The sequence below is a fragment of the Cebidichthys violaceus genome, unplaced genomic scaffold (assembly GCF_023349555.1).
Source record: "Cebidichthys violaceus isolate CVI_PGR_0920_01 unplaced genomic scaffold, fCebVio1.0.p SCAF_13, whole genome shotgun sequence".
Lineage (NCBI taxonomy): Eukaryota > Metazoa > Chordata > Actinopteri > Perciformes > Stichaeidae > Cebidichthys > Cebidichthys violaceus.
The window spans coordinates 7,305,467-7,328,829 of NW_027176296.1; the positions used below are offsets into that span (position 1 = coordinate 7,305,467).

The 23,363-nt window shown below is 40.1% G+C and overlaps 2 protein-coding genes and 1 long non-coding RNA gene across 8 annotated transcripts in view; 1 reads left to right on the forward strand and 2 right to left on the reverse strand.

Moving 5' to 3' along the window:
- On the reverse strand, positions 1-1,694 carry LOC137870140 (uncharacterized). Of its 2 annotated transcripts, none has more exons than XR_011102681.1 (5): positions 1,255-1,694; positions 770-978; positions 605-655; positions 421-493; positions 1-309 (listed from the first exon to the last, which is right to left on the reverse strand). It is a non-coding gene; the product is annotated as an uncharacterized lncRNA (long non-coding RNA). The 2 variants fall into 2 exon arrangements; XR_011102682.1 differs by having other exon boundaries at positions 1,241-1,694.
- Positions 1,695-12,050: 10,356 nt separating this feature from the next.
- prg4b (proteoglycan 4b) lies at positions 12,051-20,066 on the forward strand. Of its 2 annotated transcripts, XM_068707594.1 has the most exons (14): positions 12,051-12,112; positions 12,229-12,299; positions 12,648-12,764; positions 13,020-13,142; positions 13,599-13,679; positions 13,803-13,853; positions 14,586-14,867; positions 15,355-16,452; positions 16,928-17,014; positions 17,353-17,489; positions 17,736-17,892; positions 18,084-18,191; positions 18,611-18,739; positions 19,460-20,066. In XM_068707594.1, the coding sequence occupies exons 2-14, from the start codon at positions 12,233-12,235 to the stop codon at positions 19,567-19,569; spliced, it is 2,547 nt and encodes an 848-aa protein (XP_068563695.1). In that variant the 5' UTR covers positions 12,051-12,112; positions 12,229-12,232; the 3' UTR covers positions 19,570-20,066. The 2 variants fall into 2 exon arrangements, with proteins under 2 accessions (XP_068563695.1, XP_068563696.1); XM_068707595.1 differs by lacking the exon at positions 13,599-13,679.
- The window catches only part of tprb (translocated promoter region b, nuclear basket protein), a 24,297-nt gene continuing 20,756 nt past the window's right edge, over positions 19,823-23,363 (reverse strand). For 3 of the 4 annotated variants that reach the window (XM_068707591.1, XM_068707593.1, XM_068707590.1), the window contains exons 43-51: positions 22,980-23,134; positions 22,707-22,775; positions 22,525-22,616; positions 21,970-22,079; positions 21,736-21,834; positions 21,395-21,554; positions 20,985-21,106; positions 20,807-20,902; positions 19,823-19,910 (exon numbers count right to left, since the gene is read on the reverse strand). In XM_068707591.1, coding sequence (XP_068563692.1) covers positions 19,861-19,910; positions 20,807-20,902; positions 20,985-21,106; positions 21,395-21,554; positions 21,736-21,834; positions 21,970-22,079; positions 22,525-22,616; positions 22,707-22,775; positions 22,980-23,134 — 953 coding nt within the window. In that variant the 3' untranslated portion in view covers positions 19,823-19,860. The remainder of the gene's footprint in view (positions 19,911-20,806; positions 20,903-20,984; positions 21,107-21,394; positions 21,555-21,735; positions 21,835-21,969; positions 22,080-22,524; positions 22,617-22,706; positions 22,776-22,979; positions 23,135-23,363) is intronic. The other variant, XM_068707592.1, reaches the window with a different exon arrangement.

The window sequence follows — 23,363 nt, forward strand, 5'->3', positions numbered from 1 at the left end:
TAAATTAGTACTTTTATTACTATTGTTTGTAGTCCAATGACCTCATTTTCTGTTTGTCAGTTCAGTGAACGAGTGCACTAAAGTCAGGTTGAATGTGTGAGGTGAGACGTGAAGGACAGCTGACAGGTGAGAGAGGATCTGGATTTGTTAAACTTCATCACGGAGAATGTTTGTTCACATATGTAGATCGATCCAAAGAGAACCAACATCTTCTGAGCATGTTGCTTTTGCAGCTTAGCTACAACCCTCAGATGTCCGTGTCCGCTCTGCATCAGTCAACACATCCCAGGTAGCCACAATGACTCCTCTCTTTATACAGACAAGAGGAAGTAGAGTCAAAATCTTCACAGAATAAAGATGAACATATAAATTATGCAGCTGTATCAGCAAAAAAAAATAAAAATAGAAATTAATATTTACCTTTTATTTGAGAGGGTTTCTCACCCTCCACCTCCCCTCCTCTCTCGTCCTTCCCCCTACTTTCTCCTCCTCTCTTCATAAAACCAAATACAGACAAGAGGAAGTAGAGCTAAATATTTACATAATGAAGGTGAACATATAAATTATCCAGCAGTATCAGAAAAAAATGTAAATTAATATTTACCTTTTATATGAGAGGGTTCACACTCACCCTCCACCTCCTCTCCTCCTCTCTCTAAAAGATAAATCGAACACAAGTTATGGACTTATAGTTTAAAATCAGGTGAACAGATTATTTATTCATCACAACAACATCAATTTTGATGATAAGAAATAATATGATACTCACCTTTTCTATGGAAGGAATCACTCGCCCTCGCCCTCCACCTCCTCTTCTCTCCTCTCCTCCTCCTCTCTCCTGTCTCCTCCTCTCCTCTCCTCCTGTCTCCTCCTCCTCTCCTCTCCTCTCCTTGTCACTGAGGACTCTTGTCGGACTAAGGGTGGGGGTCTACAGACATGTGAACCCCCTTGATATGTTGTGGACATCCCATTAATTCTCTGCACAGAGGATGTGCAGACACCCTGCCTGAGTCTTGGTGCAGCAACAATACAATCAAATAAAACGTATCACAATCTAATAAAACTTAATACTATCAAATAAAACGTATCACAATCTAATAAAACTTAATACTATCAAATAAAACTTAACACAATCTAATAAAACTTAATACTATCAAATAAAACTTAACACAATCTAATAAAACTTAATACTAAACTTTAAAGCCTCACCGGGTCCCTGAGTCGGTTTAGGGGGACTTACCCTGATAGACTCACCTTGTTCCTGGTCCTTATCACCACCTGGAGGTCCATTGGCTCTGTGGCTCCACCAGCTGTTAAACTGGTTCCTCCACGCCAGATTAAGCCTTCTGTTCCTCGCCCCTTCCGACTCAAGGTGGTCCCATACTGGCCGACGCTTACCTGGACTTACCTTTAGGCTCACAGGGTGCCTGAGGTGATTTAGAGGAGCTTTGGAAAAACAACAAAATAAGTTATCATAATTATGCAGATGACACACAATGTTACATAACCATATCACCAGCCACATTAAGGCAATTAAAAACTCAACCTACAAGCAGTTTAAGAATATACCAAGGATTGAAAAAATTTATGTCTGAGCAGGATTTCTAAAAACTTGTCTCTGCACCATTTACAGTTCAAACCAGAAGTTTGCATACACTGTGCAAAAAGACACATAACACTTTTTTTCTCACTGTCTGAAGTTAAATCAGACTAAATCTCTCCTGTTTCTGGTCCGTTAGGATTACCAAAATTATTTAACTTTTGCTAAATGTCACAATAATGAGAAAGAGAATTTCTTAGAGAATTTTATATTACTTTCTTTGAGGTCAAAAGTTTACATACACCAAAAGTACTATGTCGTTAAACAACGTGGGCAAGCCCAGATGATGATGTCATGGCTTTTGAAGCTCCTGATAGGTTAACTGACAACATGTGAGTTAATTGAAGGCACACCTGGGGATGTATTTTAAGGCCACACCTCAAACACTCTGCTTCCTTGTTTGAAATCATGGGAAAGTCAAAAGAAATCAGCCAAGAAATCAGGGAGAGAATCGTGGAGCTCCACAAGTCTGGTTCATCCTTGGGTGCAATTTCCAGATGCTTGAAGGTGCCACGTTCATCTGTGCAAACAATTATACGCAAGTATAAACATCATGGGAATGTCCAGCCATCACACCGCTCAGGAAGGAGACGGGCTCTGTGTCCCAGAGATGAACGTGTTTTGGTCCGACAAGTGCAAATCAACCCCAGAACAAATGCTAAAGACCTTGTGAAGATGATGGCTGAAGCTGGTAAGGAAGTGTCATTATCCACAGTAAAACGAGTCCTGCACCGACATGGGCTGAAAGGCTACTCAGCAAGAAGGAAGCCATTACTCCTAAAGAAACATAAAAAAGCCAGATTACAGTTTGCAAAAAGACACCAAGACAAAGACCTTAACTTCTGGAGACATGTCCTGTGGTCTGATGAAACTAAAGTGGAGCTGTTTGGCCATAATGACCACCGTTACATTTGGAGGAAAAAGGGGGAAGCTTGTAGACCTGAAAACACCATCCCAACTGTGAAGCATGGAGGTGGCAGCATCATGTTGTGGGGCTGTTTTGCTGCAGCAGGAACTGGAGCTCTTCATAAAATAGACGGCATCATGAAGAAAGAACATTACCTGGAAATATTAAGGCAACATCTCAGGACATCAGCCAGGAAGCTAAAACGTGGGCGCAAATGGGTCTTCCAAATGGACAATGACCCTAAGCATACTGCCAAAATAGTTAAAAAGTGGCTTGAGGACAACAAAGTCAATGTCTTGGAGTGGCCATCACAAAGCCCTGACCTGAATCCCATCGAAAATTTGTGGGCAGATCTGAAGAGGCGTGTGCGAGCGAGGCGGCCAACAAACCTGACTCAGTTACACCAGTTCTGTCTGCTGGAATTCTGGCCCATTCCTCCTGAGTACTGTAAGAAGCTTGTGGAAGGATACCCAAAACGTTTGACCCAAGTCATGCAGTTCAAAGGCAATGCTACTAAATACTAAGGAAATGTATGTAAACTTTTGACCTCGAAGAAAGTAATAAAAAAATCTCTAAAATATTCTCTCTCTCATTATTGTGGCATTTAGCAAAAATAAATAATTTTGGTAATCCTAACTGACCTGAAACAGAAGAGGTTTAGTCTGATTTAGCTTCAGACAGTGAGTACAGTGTATGTAAACTTCTGGTTTCAACTGTATGTGGAATAAACTACCAGAAACCTGCAGGTCAGCTGCAACTGTCACTTCTTTTAAATCCAGGCTGAAGTCTTTCTATTTGCTGCTGTCTTTTAGCGAATAATTTCTGACACTGCACTCTAACTGTTAGTCTTGACTTTTACTCCTCTCTTATTCTATTTTAACTTGTCTTACTTTCCTGTTGCTTTTTCTTGTATTTTAATGTCATTTTGTGGTGTGTTTCTTTTGTCTCAATGCTTTTGATGTTTTATTTAAAAAAAAACTTTGAATGGCCTTGTTGCTGATATGTGCTGAATAAAAAAAACGTACCTTCACTTGCCTCGCCTTAGGGGGGAACTTGGGGGGATGGTACAGGAAGAACTAGAGGAGGAGCTAGAAAAAGAACTAGAAGAAGATGGAGAGGAGGAGCTAGAAGAAGATGGAGAGGAAGAGCTAGAAGAAGAACTAGAGGAGGAGCTAGATGAGGAACTAGAGGAGGAGCTAGATGAGGAACTAGAGGAGGAGCTAGGAGAAGAACTAGATGAGGAGCTAGAAGAAGAACGAGAGGAGGGGCTAGAAGAAGATGGAGAGGAGGAGCTAGAAGAAGAACTAGAGGAGGAGCTAGAAGAAATGGGAAAGGAGAAGACAGAAGAGGAGTGAGAGGAGGGAGGGGATGGCCAAACCGAACACCCAGAGTCACAGTGAGGGGAGGAGCCAGTCTTCCGTTCTGAGGCTGGGATCCTACGGAGGAGATCCATGGTACGTCGGGCCGGTTAGGGTCCGGGATGAGGAAAGACCTCCACATGAAGTGTCGACCCGCCTGAAAGTTAAAAAAAAATACAACCATCAGACTACTGCTCCACATCATGGAAACAAACCAAGGACTGTTACATCATATGGACTTTCTCACATCACATATTGAATTAAGAGGATCAGTGCCACTATGCAGTAATACTTCATTGAAAGTACATCTTTGACTCTAAATGGACCATAATTTACTAAATGAACATCGTGCTGTATTGAAGAAGACTGTAATTTACAACAACAATGACTTAATTCTACAACACGATGACACCGATTTTTCAACCAGCGGTTGTGTCATTAATGACAGCTGGGCAGAATAAAGTCTGCTCCATCAGCAGTCTCTAACTGGAGCGATGATGTCACTGTTAAGCCACAATGACACACAGCAGACCCGCTAGTTAAATGTTGTGGACCAGCATCAGACCAGCATCAGAACCCCTCCGGCGCACATCAAAACGTCTTCTTTTGATTTATCGTTCCACAGTTTCTTCTGCACATCATCGTGTTGGAGACCTACACGTTGAAAACAGTTCACGCAGCTCCACCGACAATTATGAATTACTAAACTTCTCGCTCCGCTGCTAACTCCCTCAGGACTGTTTTTTCTAAAACCCAAAACCAAAGGTGCGCCAAGAAAGCCTGACTACCAAATTACCAAAAGAGCGTTTAGAACATCCTCTTGTGTGCACAGAGCAACAACTACATCAACTTGTGGAGGTACAGAGATAAAAAACAAAACGCTCTGTGCAGAGAAAGTACCGACAGCTGCTGATGCTGAGGACTCGTCTTAACTGCCAATCAGACCGTATCTCCAAGAACTTTTCTTTCCAGTTTTTAGCAGCAGCTGTTACAGCAGTGCTCACTAATAGGCAGACTGCAGTCCGGATCTGGATCCAGATGCCGTTGTATCTAGACCCTGGACCTACATCTCTCACTCGTTCAGCAGTCCAGGAAACACACCGAACAATTACATGCTTCGTAAATCACATCACGTGATGATACTGAGCCAATCAAATGGGTGTATTCAGATAAGCATCCTGACTCGAGTTAGATTCAAACACACAGGAGAGACGAATGACAGACCGAGTAGTCGGAGAATAATACGCGAGTCAGAAGTTATTTCATATGGCGTTCTCCAAAAAGAAAAATGGACAGTGAGACCAGAGACTTTAACCAAGAATGGACAGACTCTTATTGGTTAATTCCTCCCACGTCAGTTCAAAACCAGTATGCCTCACATGTTCAGAGAACGTGGCGATTATTAAAAGAGTTAATGTGAAGCGCAACTACGAGACAAAGCACAACTCGTTTGAGCAAAGGTACCCACTCACATCCGGAATTAAGGCACAGAAAATAAACCTAAGAGCCCAATATGATCAGAAATTCTCTCTAAATGGATCTCGTTGAATTTTAATACCCCTGTGTTACATGTTTAAAACCAGATATACCCGTAGGTCCCCCATTTGGACGCAGAGTACATCAAAACTTAGAGAGTTTTGTGTTAAAAGTAACTGGCAGAGAACCCACGAAGAACGAATATAGTGATGTTATAGTTCTGCAGAAACCTCAGCGTCCTGGGAACAACATGAACTAGGTCACTTCTACATGAGACAAACACATCTCCCATCAGCCAAGCAAACAAATAACAAAATATCATAAATCATACTCGATATGACTGGGACAGACCGGAGAAAAAGGCTGCTACACTCCGTTAGCAACGTGCTACCTACGAACATGCAGCATGAAAAAGCACGAGCGCCTGACGGAGATTACGGACATAGTTTCCATTTCTCTCCCCGGTAAACCATCGCAGAGATATTCAGCTTCGAACACAAAAAGTCACACAGCTTTCATCGAATATTGTACTTACTTTTGGTCGAATCTCAGCGAAAAAATGGAATATCTCCGTACTTCCACTTCATGTTTGTCCAGCTGCTGGTGCTCCGTGTGAATCCGTTCGATTCGTGTCTCTCCGACACTCCTCGGATTCTTGGGAGGGTTGGAAGCTCAGCAAATCAGATTTCAGAGCTGGACCTTTTTGAGCTTTATTGGCTAATAGTGCTGTCAATCATCTAGCTTTCAATTCCAGGCAATTCTATTGGCTCCTACGGTTCGAAGGATGTCTCAATGGTGAAAATCGGAGAAGGGGGGGCTGAGATACAGCCCTGAACAGAGAGTCGAAGCAGGATTTGACCTTAAACTAAATAACTAAAAAGGGCATAGAAAGAGCTTAAAACACTCAAAAAAGGTCCAATCTTCGGTCTATTGATTCAATGAACATCATGAGTGATACATAGAAGTGATATAGAGTGTTTTTGAATTTTAAAAATACTTTTTTATTCAAATATTGGAGTATTTGATCAGTTTTCTAATTTGAAATGCTCTATATTTCATAAATGTTTCACTGTATCTATGTATAGCTGTGTATATAGAGCCTATATCAGTTGTTCTAAGAGCCCAGCATATTAAAAGTCTTGGATACCCATACTTTCCAAAAAACAATACCCTAAAAGTGCTGTTTTTCAAGATCGAGCTTTTGAGTTTTCCAAGTTCTGCTGTGTTCCATCCTTATCTTATGTGAACCAGTAACATGTATTCTGATAGTTCCATGATTTTTCTCATCTCAAAAATATATTAAAAAAAATTATTTTTTTTATTTTTTTTTTATTTTTTAATTTTTTTTTATACAATTAATTAGGTATTTCTTATCTTTATTCGAGCTGAGGCCTGCAAATAGGCCTCGTTTATTAAATGTCCTCCATTATGTGGATCATGTTGTTAATCCTGCTGTCGTATCGTTTCTACACCAGTTTCAGATTTTTTTGGCTGTCGTTCATGTGTACACATCCAGTTTTAGTTAATATCAGTTTTGTTTTCATAATTCATGAGCACGTGAAAGATTAGGCTGTATAATGTACTGATTTCTGTCAGCTGTTTATTGTAAACATTAATATGTGCGTGCACATAAACATGTGTGTAGATAACGTGTGTAGAGTACATCTAGCATTACACTCAGACACATTTTACACAGCGAGATTTACAACAGACTACCTTAAAAAAAAGGTCAATTTGAAGCTGTCTTGCTGATTGACTAAAAATTGTAAACATATCAGCGCTTTTTCTATAAAAAAATATCTTTTAATGATTGTTTCACTCTCTGCTGCGCATCGTGTTAATGTTCAGGGCACGACAACATAAAAGTGACACATTTATGAAAGACTTTATGTGTAAAATAGTCTCCTCATATATGAAATATATCACAAGTATGTAGGAAAAGTGTGAATTGTGAGTTAATACGGATTCAATATACTGTAATGTGTGCATCACTTATGATCTGTATCACCTAGGAGTTATATAAATATACACATTAGCATATATATATATATATATATATATATATATTTTGATTAGTATTTCTCAGTTTAAGCTAATGTTGGACGGTCGGCTAAAGCTAATGTTAGCTAACCAAGAAAGCAGCTTTGGTTTAGATAAACTTGTTTAAACTTCTCAACACTTGAAAGCAGAGGTATTCAATAAAAATTCCAAGAGTTCCAGATTGAGAAAATCTCCTCGTGCTAAAGTCCGGAAAAAAATTATGCAAAAAAAAATGTGCATCTTAAGAGGAAATGGCGCATAGTTACAAAATCATTCCACCTCAGGTTGATAGCAGACCACCTCAAGGTGTCACTTAGAGAGAACCAGGACATTCTGATGTAGCATTTCAAAATGAAAGCCCCTCAAAATCTACAGAATGTCCTGGTTCTCTCTGAGCGAAACCTTGAGGTGGTCTGCTATTAACCTGAAGTGAAATTATTTCGTAACTATGCACCATAATCGTCACGGTCTCTGAACGTATGAGACACACTGGTTTTACTGTCCGTGGGCAGAATTAACCTTAAGAGTCTGTTCATTGTTGGTTAAAGACTCTGGTCTCACTGACCACTTTTCTCTTTTTGGAGAACGTCATGTGAAACAACTTCTCTGACTCACGTAATTATTCACCTGCCCTTTGTTCCCTTTCCTCGTCTCAGCCCCGTGTGTGTACATCTCACTCTAGTCAGGAAACATGTCAGTATACCCATATTTGATTGACTGAGCTGCATCACGTGATGTGATTTACAACGCATATAATTGGTCAGTTTGTTTCCTGGCCCGTTGCCCGAGTGCCGTAAAGTCTAGAAAAGCTGCGCCGGTTAAAATATAGGCACTCGGTCAAAATTTAATAATTCTCATTTATCTATCGGTTTTACGTCCAGGGTCCGGATACAACAGCATTTGGGTCCGGGTCCGGATCCAGACCGCGGTCCGCCTATTAATGACCCCTGCTCTAAAGTCAGTCTTAGTAGATTAATATACACTGATAAGTGAAAATATAAGCAATGTTAACATAAACATGGGTGTGTTTGAGGGGTTGAGAAAGTGTCTATGGTAAAATACATGGAAAACAACAGGGGTTGAGAAAGTGTATAAATCTCACTTCTTTCCTGCAAAAAGTCCTCAAAACTTTGACAGTAGGTCACAAGTAGAGTTCCCGGTGCAAAGAATCCTGGTTTGAAGATGTTTTTTGTGAGATTTCGTCGAGTGAAGGTAGATATTTATGCTTTCTGATTGATTGACAGGTTGGTTCTGGACAGATGCAGTGAATTTAGAAAAAAATGCACATTTTGGTAAACATGATAACGATGGAACGTTCAGGTCCCTGCTGAGAACAGGTCTTACCTCAGTCTCCATCAGGTCCTCAACAGTCCTCCGTTGCACTAAAAGACATTAAATGCAACGTTATGAGGAATATATCCATGTGGACATGAGCTAAAATAATAAAGCTACATTGTGACTCTCCTGTCGTGTTTGAGAGTCACGTGACCTGCCCAGGGTTTAACCAAAAATTAAGAGAGACAGGAAAGCCAGATTTTCAGAATAAGTAACACAAACATGGTCCACATCCTGTCTGTCTTTGGGCCATAATTGGACAAATGTCTCTCCAGAGACATTACATTTACACACCACTGCATCACACCTGTATTACTCTCTTTGATCCCATTGTTTTTGTTCAAGTAGAAACACTTGATGTTTTTAAAAGATGTAACTTTACTAATGATACTGTGCATATTAGTGGCATGTCTGCACAGGTTAAAGTACTAGTTTGCAATAATAGTGGTTGTGTTTGCCAAGGATGTGTCAACATGGTCAGTTTGTAAAGCACAGGTACATGTAACAGACACAAGCCTCGAGTGCTGCCAGTATCTCCTTCTAGCTGCTAGGAACTCTTAAAAAGCAGCCTGTAATATCACAGATGGGTTTAGTTAGTACAATAAGTGTAACCACAATCACTATCCACTTCATCTGACAAGTATGTGGACACGTTTCAGGTTTTCCTCAGCTCTCAATGTACTTCCACACATCGCCAAAGAAAACAGTAGCCACCTGAAATCAGAGGATATTTATTTATTTATTCATCAAATATATAATTTGTCATTGAAGCTGTTTTGACAAAAACAAGTAAATAAATAATTTGATAATCAATTCTCATCTTGTGAGGAAAGAGCGTGGAAGATGTTCAAATTAGGGAGTAAAAAGTATAAAATAAATACCCACAGTTGTACATCATATTTTTTGACATTGTCATGGTATTGTGATACGTTGCAGCAAAGTGCTGTCCCATTGGTATTTACACCATTTCAAGCCCTCACAGCCTCTCACACTCAACCATTTAACAGGTGATGTCAGTAAGGCTTTAGGGGGGACATTGGGATTGGGCCTAGTACTGTATGTCAAAAAAAGTGAAAAAAAAGTTTGACGTGTTGAAAAAAAAGCCTTCATAGTATAGTGTGTTGAAAAAAAGTCATAATATTGTATGATAATAAAAGTCCTAGTATAATATAGAATACTTTTTTAATGACTTTTTTTTTACCCTCCTATAAGGCTTAGGAGAAGGCTGGAATCTTTAGTTAAAGTTTGAGCCCCATCCCCTTTACCCCAACCTCTTTATTAAAGGACACTTTTTGTTTCATATAATTGCCTCTGAGTCTCCTGTTTTAATTTGAATCCTGCCTCCATGTCCCCTGGGTTGCCACAGTATTTTTAATAAGATTCCACACTCCAAAACTTTTAATTGTCTAACTTTAATTTGGCCGCAAGCTTTATAGTCAAAAGTTTTTCAACAAGACAATGTGCAGGAACTCCTTTCTCTTGAGCCATTACATGTCAAGTTATTGCAGAGCAGGAATGAAATTCAGACAACCTTGCAAACACAAGGGGGAGCACTGCCTCTACTTTCAAAACTTTCAGATTGGCGCAGCCAACTTGTCAGTGATTTTCATAATAAACTGTCAAGGGCTTGATACTTCCTCTTTTTATGGTGTGATGGTGGGGGAATTGTTGACCCTTAGTGTCTGTGTTTACCTGACTGTTTGGTTGACCCAGTCACTTAAACCAGATCCTGTTATCATTATTGCCTTGACACAAGTGCACTAATGAGTGCTTTTCCTCCAATTGGACCATGACATAATGGGAAAATACCACAGGCATGATGTGGTCCATCAGCACTTCCAACCACAAAATACCCACAGAGCAAACAAGGCCTAAATTATAAAAAATACATCAACACATTATTCAGTCTTGTATAGAAAGATAGATTCTGCCTGTTTTTCCCCTGAAAAAAAAAAAAAGCCCTATGATTATGTAAACGTTCGAACGAAACACAATCTATAAGTGAAAGCTCTAGAAGAGCCTGTTGTGAGGCAATAGAAATGCTCCCAAACTGATACCGGCTATAGCCCCTTTAAAAAGCATTCAAATAAGACAAGAGAAGAAAAAAAACATCACATCACATTTTTTGCCTTGAACACTTAGCATGCTAATTGACAGGAAAAGTAATAATCTTATATTTCTTTTATGTAAATTAATGTAAAATTAAGTTGGCATCCATTTCTAGCTACTTCCATATTCATAAAACAAAAATAAAACAGTCCTATACTACACAAACATTTGCACAAATAAACTGTAATTGCAGTAGTGAATATATTCAGGGACAAACAGGTCATCCAACAGGTTGCCATAAGGTTACATTCCAATAAGGTCACTGTACTGAAGGGTTCCTGCATTACCCAGCGGAAACCAGGTTACTTAAGTGTATATAAACTCACTGACTATATCATAACGGAAAATGTTTGTTAAATGACGACAGAAATCTCAAATATAGTTGCAGTCAATAGCCCAAGTTTGTCCTTCATTGTGTACGATGCCCCTATCGGCAGTGGAATGTAACTGAGCACATTCACTCAAGTACTGTACTAGAGGACAATCTTAAAGTACATGTACTTTACATTGGTATTTCAGTTTTATGCTACTTTAAACTTCTAATCTGTCACATTGCATTACTCTACTACAAACAGCTAGGTATATATTTTTAAGATTAAGATCTTACATACAAAACATGTGATCAGATCAATATAATTGTTTTAAATTAAACTCTCTCTATATATGCAGTAAAAATAAGATAAAAGTACTTCTTTGATGATGATCCAATAATAAAGTATATCATACTTTTGATACTTTAAGTACATTTAGATGATAATTTATACTTTTACTTGAGTAAAATTTTGAATGCAAGACTTTTACTTGTAATTTAATATCTTTATACTATTGCTAATTTTACTGAAGTAAATCATCTGAATACTTTTTCAACCAATGGTAGCGCTCATATATTTGGAAGTTAAAGAAATAACTTGACTGTCCATATGGTATTGATTTGACAAACCAAGTGTGAAGGTGTCCAGTTCACCCATAGTTTGACTGAATAGCAAGTCACAACCACTTTTTTTCCTTGTTGCTCGGAAGTGTGTGTGTGTGAAGTCAACCGTCTGCCTGGCACAGATGTGTGTTGATGTGCTTCCAGCTGTTTATGGGGAATCATGATGTCTGGACCAATGGTCTGGTCTGGTCTGGTCTGGTCTGGACTGGAGGATCCTCCCTACAGACTGTGAGATCATCACACTTTTAATTAGACCGGATCCACCAATTAACGGGAAGTCAGCCGGTCTCTCTAAGCCTTTTTAAAGCTGCTGAGTCAAACATCCAGCAGTGTCTGACAGAGGCTCAAACAAGGTGGGTTAACTTTGATTTCCTCTTTTATCTCTCAGGATTTTCAGAATGAATTAATGCTATTTCTGCTCTGATGTATTTATTCTTTGTGTGTCTCATGCTTTGTTTCGTATTTGCAGAAGGATGTCTTCCACTGTACTTGGTGCTGTTATTTTGTTGGTGTGTGCTTTGACATTTAGTGCTGCTCAGAGTGAGTATAACTTGTGTGGCCTTTGTACAGCATAGAGAAACATTTAACTGAAATGTATTATTCAGTATTCTAAATGCCAGAATGTGTTTTTTAATGAAGGACTTTCCTAGAATGTTTCCAGGATGTTTTTTGTTCTTGTACTCTTTATTCTGAGGGGGAACATTTGTCAGCAGATTTGTCATTACTTCAGAAATCAATTTCTGGCACAGTTGTTAGTGTTATTTACACACCATGTCCTAGAGCACATGTTATTGGACAGAAGATGATGCACATTTTAAAGGCACTGATGTCGTTGTATCCCTCTGTGACATTTTCTTTCTGTTTTCATGTGCTCTCTCTCATAAACAGCAAGCTGTAAAAGTCGATGTGGTGATGAGTACTACAGGGGCTACATGTGTCAGTGTGATTACAACTGCCTGTCTTATGGAGAGTGCTGCAAAGACTTCGAATCCCAATGCACCACAAGTGAGAGTTTTCCCTTCTGACATACTATCAATACCAAAAACTGTAACACAATTATACTGATGTCCAACACATTTTAGACACTGATTACAATGTTTTACACTCATCAAATGTGGTTTTCATGTTGCTTTATAACTCATTTTCCAAGTTTGCACTGTTTTGCAACATTTCATATACTGTTCCATATGAATAACAAAATAATCATATCAATCTTAAATAATCAGCACTGTTTAGTCACGTTGTGTTTGTGTGCAACAGAAAACTCATGTAAAGGACGGTGTGGAGAAAACTTCAAAAGAGGCCGGCTGTGTAGCTGCGACTCTGACTGTGCTGATTACAAACAGTGTTGTCCGGATCACAACATCTACTGTGATTCAGAGGGTAAGCCTTGTCCAACAAAGTCAGCATGGTTGTACGTACGTGTCTGTGTGTGTGTGTGTGTGTGTGTGTGTGTGTGTGTGTGTGTATTTTCTGCATGTTAAACTGAACAGAATTCCCTCACAGTTTTGTTTGCAGTAGTATCACCATGATATTTGCTGTCCTGGTTAAGTTACCAGTAGTTTTATATCTTTGGTGGTCATTTGATACACATGATCAGCAAATACAGTGAAGCTTGCATGTTAAAGACGGGTCTCACCCTTCTCAGTTGCACTGACATGCATCAATTACCATTTCAGCTTAGTACATGTGTATGAATGATGAAGTGCAAAGAAGCCAGGATTAATCTGACATGGCATGTCCACCAGCATGTGGAGTAGTATGAAATGCATGCAGTAATCTGCACCACTGCATTGAGCTAAATTTGACAATACTTTCTGTCTCGGTTAATTACCACAGAAGAAATCAGTGGAGCAGCCAGTGCAACAGCACCAGTGAAGACTAATTCATGCGATAATGTAAACAATAACAAGTCCAAAGGTATATTTGACTTGGCAAAAAGGTTGATTTGTTTATTTTTACATTTTCAGTCATTTAGGATTTAAGGCAAATTGTTTTTCACAGGCGTAACTCTTTAACCTTTATTCATGAACATTTCCACAGAGCCGACTGAAGCAACAGAGCCTTCTACATTCAGCGAGGGAAACAATGCAGGTGACTATGCCTTTTACTCAAGGAAGCTACACAAACTTCATTTGACATCTCGAACAGTTGCTACTTGATTCCAAAGACAGAAACCAATGATCATTTGTTTTAGATTACTTAAATGATAAGTGTTTTTGAATAAGAGATATGTCAGGAAGACGGCAGAAAGATGTTTACGGTTGACAGCCACACTGTGGCTCTGTTGCTGTGGTTTGCTTTCGGTGCCAAGTCTCACCAGAACAAGCCAAGAGCACAAGCCCCACTAGCCAACAGAAACACAAGGAAGCAATGTTGTCATGAGTGAGTAGGAGGGTTACGGGCACAGGCTCAGTCACAAGAGAGGAAAGCACAAAATGAAGCCAAGAAATTATGACAGAACATTTTCTTGGAGGATTTTTTTCGGTAGTTGGCTTGGAATAGTTTTGTGGGAGGTGATACTCTTGCATCCGTGTTACTTCTCTCTCAGGAGGAAGACATGTTGTGACATTTCCGTCTGGAATGTCAAGACATTCAGAGTCAGTGAAGTACGTGCTCAAGAAAACAAATGCTGGAAAAAACTGAAATAGTACTGATTAAAAACATTTTTAACACTGCCAATTTATCTTATATTTTCATATTTTGATTTTGCCACAGATGACCATGTGATTCCACTGGTCAGTCCAAATGTAGCTAAGTGTTTTTCCCCAGTGAAGTTTCATGAGTGTGACATACAGGCGTGCATCTTTTCCCACATTCCTCTAGATATGAACAGCCAGATTTTTCCCAATGATGAGTTTTCCAATAATGAAGTGGAGGACCTGGAGAAAAGTCCAATCCCAGAGAGCACCAGTGGCTACGGGTCGTCTACAGCTGACCTACTGGATCACATTTCTACTGAACCCATCCAGGATCCAGATATTCTGGAGTTCAGTACAGAGACATTTACAGTCTTCACGACTATCGCAGACAACGAACCAACACAGGCCGATGACGGCCTCTCCACACTTTACCCCACCATTGCAGAAGCCCCCACTGAGAGCACAGGTACGTGATATCCAGGGATTACCTGGCAGGCACAAATAGATGGGTGTCAAATTAAAAGAAAAAACAACATGAAGAACCCAAGTAAGATGTTGTTACACCACCAGCTAGCAGAATAGCTTCACAGTCGTGTTACTCTACTGGAAGATGCACACCAGTCTTTCTAATGAAGGTGGCAGAGAACGCTGTATAACATGTTGATCCAAAACCCTACATAGATGTCTAATTCGTGTGACTAGAAAGGCAATAACATTGATCATATTCATTTTTTTACAGCAAAATACATTAACCAACTTCATCAAAATCTTTGTTTAAAAAAACATTTAAAACAACGACAATGCAGAAGTATTTGTCATTGGTTTGTGCTACTGTAGAGTGATTATTCTTCATGTTTGTGTGGAAATATTTCTTTAAGGAGGATGGTCAATTACATTTTTTTAACGTGCTTCTTACTAGCCTTGAATTCATAATCATGTCGGTCCACCTCCAGTTGCCAGTGATTCGACCAGCTCATCCGACCCAGGAACAACTCTCCCTCATCCCACCACAGCAGCTGACTTCAGCCAGCCTACTCCAACCTCAGTACACCAAACAGAGTATTCTCCCACTGCCAACACTCCAGAGCTCGAGACGGCAAACCAGGCAGAAGTACAGCCTGAGGACGACATTTTTTCCGAGGATCCGACTGTAGCCCCCTCTGATGAACCAGAGGTAACAACCCTATCCAAAACAGCCTCCTACACACCTGTGGCCCCAATATCCACAGGACCCACACAGGGCTCCTCCACAGTCCTGGAAAACTCTCAGGTCACCACCATTCCTGCCTCAACGCTGAACCCGACACCCATCCCTGAAGCAACCACTTCACACGAACTGGATGATACTGAGAACAACACAGAGAGTGTCACAACAGACCCTCCATCTTCTCTGGCAGACCTTGAAGATCCTCCAACCAGTGTTTCTCCAGAGGGGTACGGGGACTTAGCAGAGCTTGATGCCCTGACGACCCACATTCCTTCATCCACAGATGTAGTGCAGCTTGACACTACAAATGAAGTCACACCAGGAAAAACCACTGCTAATCCACTAAATGTTACACCAGACCCGACCAAATCCGCACCATCCAAAGTCCCCTCAAAACCCCAGGACCAACCTGACCCATACAAGCCATCACCAGCTAAACAGACTCTGGCTAAACCCAGCTCCAAACCTGAGACTAAGCCTCTGGACACTGCACAAACTCTCAACGTAGACGATCCTCCAACCAGTGTTTCTCCAGAGGGGTACGGGGACTTAGCAGAGCTTGATGCCCTGACGACCCACATTCCTGCATCCACAGATGTAGTGCAGCATGACACTACAGATGAAGTCACACCAGGAAAAACCACTGCTAATCCACTAAATGTTACACCAGACCCGACCAAATCCGCACCATCCAAAGTCCCCTCAAAACCCCAGGACCAACCTGACCCATACAAGCCATCACCAGCTAAACCGGCTCTGGCTAAACCCAGCTCCAAACCTGAGACTAAGCCTCTGGACACTGCACAAACTCTCAACATAGATGATCCTAGAGACTACCAAGCAGGTAAGAAATGTTCTTGATCCAGATTCTCAACACAACACAAATAAACTCAAAGATGAATGATGTGACTCAGAGGAGAAATGTCAGTGTGAGTACTGACATTTCGTCCCTGTAGGCTTTGAAGACATCAAATATATTTTAAGTGAGTCTAACACTATTGCAAAATGGAGGCCTCTATTTTCTGGTACATATTCATGACTGCTCTCAGCCTGCTTTATGAGCTTGGTTGTTTTGTCATTATGCCTCTGGGTGAACAGAGCTTCCTTCAAAGCATAGCTACACTATATAAGTGTTTTTCTACTATGTAAATAACACTTTAAAATAAAGCTTAGATACTTAAAAAAACAATTACAGCTCCTGGAGCACAACATTACAATTAACACCCAGTAACTTGTCGGTGATTGCATACATTTTTTTGTCTTATTGCTTGTTTATCCAAACAGATGGTTTTTCTTACAAATTGTGTCCTTTTTCTAAGATGACAGCAACGATACCAATCTGTGTAGTGGGCGGCCGGTCGGTGCAGTCACCACGCTGAGGAACGGCACAGTGGTGGTTTTCAGAGGTTAGTGCCAACCAGGCAGCTGATCATTAGACCTAAGAACTATAACATGCATTCAGCCAAAATACATTCTTTTTTAATTCTACTTTATACATCTACTTCACTACATTTGAGAGGAAATCTTTTTTAAGTTTTTAAAAAACAATATTTTCTCTTTGAGTTGTTAGCAGTTCCTTAAAAAATTTATAAAAGCTGTCTTAAAAATCATCTCACGACGTCATGTATTTAACTCGTGACCCTTTCTGAGGGCCCGGCCCCTCGGTTGGAAAACCGCCAGACCAAAGTACCTATAAATCTTTATACATCTACAAAGATTTTTTTAACTTTTGGACATTTTTCAGGGCACTACTTCTGGGTTCTGGACAGATACATGGTGCCTGGTCCAGCTCGTGGCATCACACAAGTGTGGGGCATCCCTTCCCCCATCGACACTGCATTCACCCGCTGCAACTGCCAAGGCAAAACATACATTTTCAAGGTATATTTATTCATCTGATCTGAAACCAATGAGTGCATTTGACAAATCTGAATTCTGAGGATTTCGTGGGTGAGACCCTTTGCACTGTATCAGGAGGCCTTTTTGCTGCAAAATACTCAATCCAGGCTGTTCTTTGATCTCACATTTCCTCTTGAGTCCTCTTGGCCATTTATCCACCTCTGTAAATTGCTGGAAAGGTTTATTTTTGTTGCTTGAGGTTTAATGTTTCGACTGTGGTCTTTGCAGGGAACCCAGTACTGGAGATTTGAAAATGATTTGTTGGATCCTAACTATCCAAAGGTCATTCAAGTAGGCTTTGATGGGCTTCGGGGCCAAATCACAGCTGCTCTGTCTGTGCCTCAGTACCAGAGGAGGAGAGAGTCAGTTTACTTCTTTAAGAGAGGTGATGCACTGCTGCTACAGAGTCAAGCTTACTAATATCTTTCAATTTCTTTATTGATTGTGTGTTATTGTATTCTTTTCCTCTGTGTAAAACAACATTTTTATTTGTATTAATTAAATACTGTGTATGTCATGCAAATAATGTAAATGTGCGAATACATTCTGAAATTGACTATTGACTGGTTCTTCCAGGAGGATCGGTCCAGAAATATTCATACCAGTTTGGCACCAGTCCAACATGTGGCAGGAAAGTCCAGTACCCCGTTTACACTGTCCGCAGCCGAATGGTTCGACAAGCAGGTAAGCTAAGAATTACAAATGTGCAGGACAAGAACTCTTTTAACATGCATTCCTTTTAACAATGACATAGATTCCTGGATAAATGTAATCGTGGTGAGTGTACTGTGCCTTTTTGCCAAGCATTTTAACAGATTTACTTGGATTCATGTTAACTCACGTTTAATTTGAGTTCCAACACATGAGGTCACTGAAAAAGTGAGTCATCCTTTCATGATGGTGAGAAGGGCAGCGAGGTCCATCTTGTAAATATTTGGCAAGTGGAAATAGGTCGCCTGTCTACCATTTATGTGACTACAACTGTTTAAGGCTTGTGATGTTGAACAGAAAAATGTAAAAAAATACATTTTAAATTACATAAACATTGATAAAAAACAAGTATATAAATTAATTAATTTTACTCTCAACTATTTTGTTTCCAGTCGCCATTTTAGAGCCAGTAGTCAACATCCGGACATCTTGGAGAGGTTTTCCCTCCACCATCACAGCTGCTGTGTCTGTCCCGAGCGCCAGAGATCCAGAGAGATACAAATACTACGTCTTCTCAAGATGTAAGTCATTGATTCAGTTGTTTTAAGATATTTCCTCTAATTTCCTCAGTCTAGTAGTACAATGGAAAATTGTTGGAGAACAAAATATAGTTTCAAGCTGTGTTCTGCACATCAAGAAACTCCTTGCCTTATTTCTGATTAGCTCCTAACACAACCTGGTTACCGAAATAAAAATATTTTCTCTTCCTTCCCAATATTTAATTACTCCTCTTCAAAAGAACAAAACGTCCATAACTTGTCCGTCTGTACTTAGACTTTTGTTAGCCGTATTCACATCATGTCTGAGAAGCCTAACGAGGACCATGTGTGTCAGGGTGGGTCGGGATATTAGGCAGATGTAAAGGTCATTTAGGGTGGTGTCCTTTTACCTACAGCTCAAATGGAGCAACCAGTCAAATATTCCATTTAAATGATTCCTACCATCGAAAGAATACTGTAATTCCTGTCTAAGAAAACATTTCACAGTTTAATCATCAGGAGGGGTTTAGCGTCTAGTCGTTTATGTCATTCAAAAAACACTCCAGCTTCAAGATTCAAGCCAAAAGCTGTCGGTTAATATCCTTAAAACTCTGAGGTCAGCACTGTTTGAAGATTCTGTTCATCCTAAATTCATGTTCACTAAAAATGGAAACTGGCATGTACATGAATTAAAAACAAAAAACATCCTGAATACCATGCATAAATCAAAATGCTTATTGAATTATTCTGTTTCTTTTGCAGCCAAATCCTACAATGTGAGGATTGGTAATGTACGTCCCGTCATTTCTGCTCCAACCACCAACGCGTCGCCTCAGAGCAACGACTTCTTGAAATGCTCAGTGAGTGTGTGATGAAAGAAAGTTGTATCATATACAGTTTTTTGTCTTACAGCTTTAAAGTTTATTACATTCATAAAACACACTGCTTCAGCATAGGCCAATTACAAAAAGGTACTTAAGTACATAAAAAACAAAAGCAAAACTAAACAGGCTTCCGATCAAGTGAACATTACCATGACTGAATACAGGATCTGAACACATTTTGAACACGCATTCATCTGAACACACATTTCATATTGGAAATATGTGTTTCTGACGGGAATGGAAACTTCTTCAGTCAATGTTCTCAAGTTTTCTGGTGCTTCATCTCGCGAATCGTCTCCCATCAACACCCCGAGAAGGAAATCCCTGACCTGTTGGGAGACAAAACATTGTTGTTTAATCACAGCCTGCTATACTGATGTAAAATTGTTGTACAGTAGCTGTATAAAATGTGTGTGAAATGTAAAACTGATAGTGTTTCCGCTGTTATTCTAATCAACATTAAACTGAATTATAACACACCAAAATGTTATAAATGCTGTGACTGATAATTCAAATGAAACAAATGCTTTACCGGGATTTGTGTGCACATAATGGTCAGCATAAGTCATTACGCAGAAAATGTGAGTTGTAAGCAAAAACCTGTTGCACTGCCATTAATGTGCATTACGAGTTAGCAAATAAAGAGACGTAAAGATCAGTGTAGGTTGATGTACTATCTTTCAGGCATACAACAACTTCCAAAACATATATTATTTGAGGATTAAAATAATATCTTATTATTCAAAATTGGAAACTGGAGATCTGTAATTTTAGATGCGATTTATAATAAATGGCAGTATGTTTTCAGAATTATGTGTGGAAGCCTGCCGTTTATTGGAACCACACATTGTGTAATACCAAGTGTGATACCACCGGGTTTATGCCGCCGATTTTTATTTAAGCATTTGTTTCTGCATTTTAGGTTTTTATTAGACAGAACAGAGATGACAGAAAATGAGACATGTTGAATGACATGCAAGAACAGTCCCTGATCGGACTTGGAACAAAAGACGTAGACGTTCAGCCCCTTGAGCCCCTAGGACACCTGGGCACCCTACATGCTGCTCATTTTGACTGTAAAACAGCATCACATTGAGCATGCTGGCTGTTTGCAGCAACATTCTCTATCAAAGTACGGAGAGCATCCTCCACCACACGACTGTATATAAAAACTGAGTATTAGCTCCATCACCACACATTTTTGGGGTGTGCTTGCAACCATTACCTCCTCTCTTCATGCGGCCACCGCGGTGTTCTGGCCAGCGCTGCAGCTGTCTGCTGGTTGCAGGTCTAGAGGGTTTAGGTGGTGCACTGCTTGTATCTAGAAACACAAACAAACACGGCGATCAGAACTGAACACTAATCACAGCAAGGGTGTGCACAGCCACATGGCTACCCTGTACCTGCAGAGCTGGAGGAGGGCTCCTGGCTGGTGGAGGGGAGGCAGGCCTTGTCAGACTGCTGGCCTGGCTCCTCTAAATCTCCTTGCGAGACCACTGGATCTATTGATACTTCTGCACTGGGCCTGGAATAAACAGAGCAACAAAACAACATGCAATGGTCTTAAAATCACCTGGAAAAAACATGAATGCAAGAAAATAAAAATAAAAAAGCCTTAAGATGCACTTATTACCAACCTGCTAACTTTTTAGTAAATAAAGAAATGATCACATTTCATATCATGGTAACAAATAATGAATGTTGCCGTTGACAGGCTGGAGAAGATTTGCAGACTGCCCGACATTTGAATTCCAACAGCAGTAAAAAAACAAACATGAAAGATTGACAAAAAGCAGAGAGGAGTGAGCCTCACCTATCAGTGTCTGGCTCCAGGAAGACGTCGTCTCTGTCCTCCCCTGTGCCGGCTGCTCCTGGTACAACCAGGCCTGGTGTGGACGTGCTCACCATGGGAACCGACTGGGAGGCATGCTCACTGGTGGTGTCGGACTGAGCTACCTCCGAGAAGATTGTTACTGGAAGAGAAGAACAAGATATGTTGTAGCATATGATAGCACTCCCAAATCTGACTAATTCCATCCAGCTTACTGCCTATTTTCAGAAACTGTGAACTGAGTGAAGTATATAGATGAAGAGGGTGGGTCTCTAGATAAAACGGAACAGATCTCTTCATATCAGACTGACTGAGACAGAGACCTGGTGCTGCAACTTGTGACGGTGTGGTGGGAACGCTGCGTCCACCAGACTCTTCTTCATGAGTTGCTAGGAACAAGGGGCTTTCATACATCCCAAGACCTGAAGACAAGAAACAAAAAAACTTCAATGTTCTGTGGTAAATATAAAAATCATCTTTCTGCTGCAGTTAGCTGGTGGGGTGTTTAATGCTGTTTAAAATAAACTAACTATGCACAACATGTGGTGGTGGAGTACCTCCTTGTGAGGCGAGCTGTCCCAGGTCCGAGTGCGAGGATGAACTGGTCTGTGGCACGTCGTCTGAAGGACCAAACCTGAAGCGAGGCACACCGGCTACTTGGGGAGAACTGACAAACAAAAAACAAAGTCACTCAGTGCTTTAAGACAGCAGAATGAGACAGTTTGAGGTATTTTAGGTACTTTCTACCCTCACTTTTTCCTTTTATCTAAATAATATATTTATTCACTTAAGCCTCTGACTGTAAAAAATTCAAAAAGGTACATGTCCAAGACAATAACGTAGAGGCCTGTATGAACATTTTAAAGTAATCAAAAAAATAATGTTTTATGCTTCAGTTTTACGTCAAAATATAAACTAAAAGTTATACATTAAAATATATACATTAAAACAAAAAACGGCTAAGTATAGAAGTAAAACCTAAAAATGTGTTATATAATCAAACACCATATTAGATCATTAGACATATCTCATGTACTGTATTACCAGTGATTTTGTCACTTTTACATATTTCAAATGTTTCACATTCTGACTTCCTGGTCTGTGAGACTTACTGGATCGCCTGGTCAAACACATCGGAGCGCTGTGGCAACACCAGAGTGGGAGTGCTGGGAACCATCCTGTCATCGTCGTCACAGAAGTGCTGCTGCAGAGGAAGAGATGACAGGAAGTGATGAATACAAAGACGCACACAGGGGAGTAAAAGTTGTATAAATGATGTAATGAACGGACTCACAGAACTGCCTGGCACCCCGGGAGTGAGCTGTGGGACTCTGCCGACTGACTGACGCCGAACGGGGATACGCTGTGAAGTAAAATTTTACGGAATTGATTAGCAGAGCTTGTGATCTACGCATCGAGATGACAATAAAAGAAAATAAGACCAGAGAACAAGCTCCTTTTCAAAAAAGTAATGCCGGTATTGTGCCATAAAAAAATTTAACTAAAAACAATGTTCTATTTAAATTCTCTTTTCCTTAATGAGGGTCAGATTACTCTTCCTACATACCTGAACCTGAGCCGGTGGCCCCAGTTCTGATGTCGGGGCAATGTTCAGGCGGGGGGGCAGCTGATGTGTTGGTCTTCGTGGCGACTGGGGCATTCGTGAACCGGAGCTTGTGATCGGTTGTTCTGTTGAGTACGCCTCCATCGTACCGCCGTCAACTGAAAAAACAGATTATACCAAATAAACAGCTCCATTTGATTTTAAATAACATTAGATCAGAACGAATCGTTTACAAAACTACTTATGAAAACTCAACCATTGTACTTGTTATTCAATTATTTATTTAATCTAAAATTCATAGACTTGGATGATTTTCAAAACGGCACAAACCACATTTAAGGTCAATAAGTTATTTGAAAGCATCCAGGTGCTATTAAAAATGAAAGA